Source organism: Cebus imitator, unplaced genomic scaffold (assembly GCF_001604975.1).
Source record: "Cebus imitator isolate Cc_AM_T3 unplaced genomic scaffold, Cebus_imitator-1.0 Scaffold384, whole genome shotgun sequence".
NCBI lineage: Eukaryota > Metazoa > Chordata > Mammalia > Primates > Cebidae > Cebus > Cebus imitator.
Window position 1 is genome coordinate 2,084,191 of NW_016107699.1, and position 5,851 is coordinate 2,090,041.

The 5,851-nt window shown below is 58.7% G+C and overlaps 1 protein-coding gene across 1 annotated transcript in view; it reads right to left on the reverse strand.

Moving 5' to 3' along the window:
- Nucleotides 1-5,851, reverse strand: part of EPS8L2 (EPS8 like 2) — a 17,508-nt gene that overhangs the window by 7,347 nt on the left and 4,310 nt on the right. Inside the window, exons 4-12 of the mRNA XM_037731155.1 lie at nucleotides 2,047-2,208; nucleotides 1,481-1,630; nucleotides 1,314-1,393; nucleotides 1,060-1,202; nucleotides 913-983; nucleotides 567-693; nucleotides 332-420; nucleotides 150-242; nucleotides 31-62 (exon numbers count right to left, since the gene is read on the reverse strand). Of these exons, the coding sequence (XP_037587083.1) occupies nucleotides 31-62; nucleotides 150-242; nucleotides 332-420; nucleotides 567-693; nucleotides 913-983; nucleotides 1,060-1,202; nucleotides 1,314-1,393; nucleotides 1,481-1,630; nucleotides 2,047-2,208 (947 nt within the window). The remainder of the gene's footprint in view (nucleotides 1-30; nucleotides 63-149; nucleotides 243-331; nucleotides 421-566; nucleotides 694-912; nucleotides 984-1,059; nucleotides 1,203-1,313; nucleotides 1,394-1,480; nucleotides 1,631-2,046; nucleotides 2,209-5,851) is intronic.

Consider the following 5,851-nt stretch of genomic DNA (forward strand, 5'->3'; position numbering starts at 1 on the left):
CCCCACAGCCCACAGACCCCCACAGCCCACAGACCCCCACAGGGGCACCCGCTACCCCGACCCTGAGCCCGGGAGACACTCCAGAGGCCTCTGTCCCCACAACACTCCTCCTGCACCCCCCACCTCCCGAGAACCCACCCCACCCCCATCGCCCCAGCCCCAGGCACCAGGTCCAGAGGCCCGAACAGGAAGTGCACAAGCTCCGCTGCGCTGGGGTTCTGAATGTGCTTCTGCAGCTTGGCCTGTGGGCAGGGAGGCATGAGCGGGGCGGGTCAGACCGCCATCCACCCTCAGCACAGACGGCGGGCAGGGCTGCCACCACCGGACTCACCAGCAGGTTGATTGCCAGCTTGGTTTTTTGGAAGCAGTCCACAAACTCGACCTCAGAGGGGGGCCGTGCCCGCAGCGTGAGGACACCCTCTGGCAGGGGAGGCTCCGTGTGAGCCGGGCCGCCCTGGTCTGCCCAGCCCCTGTGCGTTCGGTCCCATGAAGCCCACCGTGCAGGCCGGAGCTTCCCCCAGCTCCCTCAGTGTCCCCCCGTGACGTCCCCATCCCTGTCCCCGCACCTGCTGGCCCCTTCTTGCCCTTCTTCTTCCCCTTCTTCCGCTGGTTCAGCTGCTTGAAAGCCTCTGCCGCCTTCTGCAGCCGGGCCACAAACCACTCAATGTCATCCAGGGCGCAGTTGAGGATTTGCTGGGGTCAGAGGGGTCAGGGGTCAGCCTCTGACACTCCCACCAACCCGTCCTGAGGCAGGGACAGCCCCACAGGTGACGGGACGAGCTGGGGCCACACCTGTGGAGGGGCAGCCACCGGCTGAGGACTGGCCAGAGGGAGAGCAAGGACCAGTGTCCACCACCGGGGATGGGGCAGGGAGGGAAGGGCAGGGACCGCCTGCCAGGCCTGGGCACCCACCGTCTCCTTCTCTATTTTCTGAGCCAGCACGGCCCTCGGCTCTTCCTCCTGGGACTCCTGATGGTGGAAGCCTGCCAGGGGACACGGGGCTGCTGACCGAGCCCCCAAAGCCAGCCCCCTGGAGCCCCCGCCAGCGTCCCCGCCTACCTGGCTCCCTGAGCGGCACCTGCGGGCCTACGCGGTTCTTGGCCTGTGGGGAGTCCCCGCCACGGTGCTGGAAGGGGATGGGCGCCGGGCCCTGCGGAGGGGGCAGGATGGACTGCCGCTGCCGGATCTTCTCCTGGTGTCCCCTGGGGGGTGAGGGGGCCCTGCTCAGCCCCGCCGGGGCCACGCCTGGCCCTCCCTCCCTGCTCGGCCCCTTCCCCACCTGCCCCCTCGGCCCCGCTCTGCCCGCAGCCTACTTCAGGGTCTGCGGCCGCATCTTCTTGCCCAGCCGGCAGTCGGCCAGCGCGCTCTCGATGTCCTCGTGCACCAGCTCTGCCTGGGAAAGTGGGGGGCGGGATGCGGGCTGGGTGAGGGCGGGCACGGCGCTGTGGAGACCCCCCTGCCCCCCGCAGCGCCGCCTCACCTCCACCTCGTCGCAGTGGAAGAAGTGGATGTCGGGCTTGCTCTGCTCCGAGTCCTGGCACACCAGCAGCAGCACAGACGGGTAGCGCAGCTGGTTCAGCACCGTCTGGCTGCGCTGCACAGTGGGCAGCGGGAAGTTCTCCAGCTCCTCCTGCGGGACACGCCACACGCCTGGTACTCACCCGGGGCCTGGGCACCAGCAGTACGTGCCTGGAGTTGTGGACGTGCCTGGAGCACAGGCCCTCAGACACAGCCAAAGGGAGGGCGAGACCTCAGACGCGCCCACGCCCCGAGGGTGTGCAGCCGGCAGACCAGGCTTCCGAGCTCCCCTGTGCTCTCGGCTCCGTGCGGCCCTCCCTGCCCAGCCTGGTCCCAGCCTCTTTCAGGGACCAGATGATGGGAAATGGCTGCCCCCGCAGAGAGGCCCAGACACGCCTCTGGGCGGCAGCGGGTGGCAGCCACTGCCTCTACCCACTGTGCCTATACCCACCAAGCCTCCACCCCCCGCCGCCTCCGCCCCCCGCCGCCTCCGCCCCCCGTGCTCCCTGCCCTCAGGGCTGGCCCCACCTGAGACTCGATGTCCAGCAGCCGCAGGGACTCGCCGTCCACCCGCAGCAGCATCTCCTGGGTCCAGATCTTCTCCTTGGAGCTCAGCTGCACCAGCTTCCGGATGGCGTCGTCCACAGACGTGATGGCTTCGCTCTTGTCCATGATGAACGTGGCCAGGTGCTGGGGGCGGGCGGGTGGTCACTTCGGGGCAGAGCCCTCCTTGTGCTGAGAGCCCAGCCCCCAGGGGCCACGGCCAACCCTGGGTTGGACAGTAGGAGGGGGACCCAGCCCCGCTTTTGGTGGGGGGAGTCTCTATGCAGCCATGAAATCTGTGGAGACCACACTTGTGTCCAGACAATACCCTCAGAAGAATTCCTACTGCTGCCCGGCCCCTCGCAGCTGACCTCACCGGCCACCTCCCCTCGCAGGCTCAGCCCCCACCCCCTGCACCTGCTTCCCCGCCTCCACAGCACTCTCCCTCCTCAGGCGTCCCCTCCCTGGCCACCCGGCTGCAATGCCGGCTGTCACCCCAACCCCGACCCTGAAATGAACCCAGCGTCGCGCTGCACATGGCCTGCTGTGAGGCCGCCTGCTCGCCACTCCAGGGCAGGGTTCCGGCGGCCACTTGCTGAGCTGTGTCCCAGGTCCAGGGCAGAGCCTGGTGCACAGTGGAGGACCCTCAACAAGAGCGTGCTGGATGCGTCCGTCCCTGAGGGTCCGCAGCCAGCCCAGCCCCACCCTGCCCTCCACCTCTCCTCTTTCCCGGCCTGACTCAGGCCCCTCCTGCAGCCAAGCTCCCCGTTCGCAGAGTAAAACCCTCCCACGAAGGATTGACCATTCGGTGCACGATGCTGGCACAGCTGGATAAACACTGACGTGAACTGCGGGACAAAGACAACCGTAAAACGCAAAACAAAAGCTCACGCCTGTCGTCCTAGCCTTTGGGAGGCCCAGGCGGGCGGATCACCTGAGGTCAGGAGTTCGATCCCAGCCTGGCCAATATGGTGAAACCCCGTCTCTACTAAAAATGCAAAAATTAACCAGTCATGGTGGCAGGTGCCTGTAATCCCAGCTACTCGGGAGGCTGAGGCAAGAGAATTGCTTGAACGTTCAGAGGTTTTGTTGAGCCGAGATCGCACCACTGCACCCAGCCTGGGTGACAGAGCGGGAGACTCTTTCAAAAAAAGCTTGTGAAGAACATACCAGACGATGGGCCGGGCGTGGTGGCTCACGCCTGTAATCCCAGCACCTTGGGAGGCCGAGGCGGGTGGATCACGAGGTCAGGAGTTCGAGACCATCCTGGCTATCACAGTGAAACCTCGCCTCTACTAAAAATACAGAAAGTTCACCAGGTGTGGTGGCGCACGCCTGTGGTCCCAGCTACTCGGGAGGCTGAGGCAGGAGAATCGCTTGGACCTGGGAGGCGGAGGTCGCAGTGAGCCGAGGTCATACCACTGCACTCCAGGGCAACAGAGTGAGACATCGTCTCAAAAAACGAAAACAAAAACAGATGTTGGCCGGGAACAGCGGCTCACCCTGGTGTACCCCCAGCACTTTGGGGGGCTGAGGCGGGTGAATTCCTTGAGCAAGAGTTTGAGACCAGCCTGGGCAACACAGCGAGACCTTGTCTCTACAAAAGATGAAATAATTATCCAGGTGTGGTGGAGCCGCACCGGCAGTCCCAGCCACTCAGGAGGCTGAGGTGGGAGGATGGCTGGGCCTGGGCGACGGGGGTTGCAGTGAGCTGAGATCTCGCTCCAGCCTGGGTGACAGAGCAAGACTGTCTCAACACAAAACAAACAAAAAAAACCTGGATGATTTCTGATCACCTCAGAAAGGGCCTCTCAACAGGGTGCTTTGCTAAGTGAGAAGGAAAATCCAGTTGCTCAAAAGAAAAGACCAATAAATTTGACCTAATTTTTTTTTTTTTTTGAGACAGTGTCTTGCTGTTGCTGCCCGGGCTGCAGTGCAGTGGCGCGATCTCAGCTCACTGCAACCTCCGCCTCCCAGGTTCGGGTGATTCTCCTGCCTCAGCCTCCCGAGTAGCCGGGATTACAGGTGTGCACCACCACGCCCAGCTAATTTTTGTATCTTTAGTAGAGATGGGTTTCACCATGTCAGCCAGGGTGTTCTCGGATTCCTGACTTCAGCTGATCCGCCCGCCTTGGCTTCCCAAAGTGCTGGGATTACAGACGAGCCACTGCACCTAGCCGACTTAATTTTTAAAAAGTTTCTGCCCAGAAAAAAAAGTACCATATGCAAAGGGGGAAATAAACCCACACAACAAAATTTAAAAATGGGAAAAACACAGGTAATAGATACTAATTTTCTTACTATAGAAAAAGATCAATACGTGCATTAAAATGATAGTTCTTGGCCGGCTGTGGTGGCTCACACCTGTAATTCCAGCACTTTGGGAGGCCGAGGCAGGCTGATCACCTGAGGTTGGGAGATCAAGACCAGCCTGACCAATGTGGAGAAACCCCATCTCTACTAAAAATGTAAAATTAGCCAGGCATGGGCTGGGCGCGGTGACTCATGCTTGTAATCCCAGCACTTTGGGAGGCTGAGGTGGGCAGATCACCTGAGGTCAGGAGTTCGAGACCAGCCTGACCAATATGGTGAAACTCCGTCTTAAAAAAAAAAAAAAAAAATTAGCCAGGCATGGTGGCTCTTGCCTGTAGACCCAGCTACTCGGAGGCTTAGGCAGGAGAATGACTCCAAGCCTGGGGGCAAAGGCTGCAGTGAGCCGAGATCACGCCACTGCACTCCAGCCTGGGCGACAGAGCGAGACTCCGTTTAAAAAAAAAAAAAGCCAAATCATGTAAGCTTTCACCGTAAGCAGGTAGAAAAGTGAATCAAACAAAACCCAAAGTGTGGCAGGTAGGAAATGAAGAGGAGGTGCACGCGCTGGCACACAGACTGATGACGGAGACACACCAGCAGCGCCCAAAGTTAGTTATGACATAGTTAATAAAGCTGACCGGGCGCTGTGGCTCATGCCTGTAATCCCAGCTCTTAGGGACACAGAGGCAGGAGGATACCTTGAGCCCAGCAGTTTGAGGCCTGCCTGGGCAAGATAGCCAGACCCCATTCTCCACAAAAAAAAAAAAAAAAAAAAAAAAAAAAAAAAAAAAAAAAAAAAAAAAAAAACCCACCACCAAACTGGTAAATTCCTGGCAAGCCTGATCAAGAAAAACACTACAGAAAACAAGGATTCGCAAAAACCAGAATGAAAGAGAGGACATCACCACAGATCTTACAGGGAGGGAATTAATAGCTAAAACCTTCCCGGTAAGAAAATCCTGCACTCCCAGGGTGTCACGGGCAAATCCTAACGACTACCTAAGGAAGACACAATAACAAGCGTTCACAAACTCTTCCTGGAAACAGAAGCGGAGGGAATACTTCCCTGCCCATTTTATAAAACCAACATAACCCTGCCACGAAACCTGCCACAGGCATCATAAGAAAACTACAGACCAATGCCAAGAACGGCCACCAAAGCAAAACTTCCCCAACAACAACCTCACCACATTAGCTCCTCAGCACACGACAAGTACAGCACGCGGAACAAATGAGGGTGAGGCTGGTTCAACGTTCCAAACAGTTGGCGAGGCTCACTACGCTGAAACTCTGTCTCCGAAATCACAGTAAGATAAAACGGATCCCGACCCTAAAAGCAGAAGCCTACACGGTGAAGCGTCCAAGAGAAAACACCGGAACTTCCACACTGAATTCCTAATTTGCAAAAAATAAAAGAAAACACAGAAGAAATCTCCACAAATTTGGTCAAGGAACGATTTTTTTTTTTTTTTTTTTT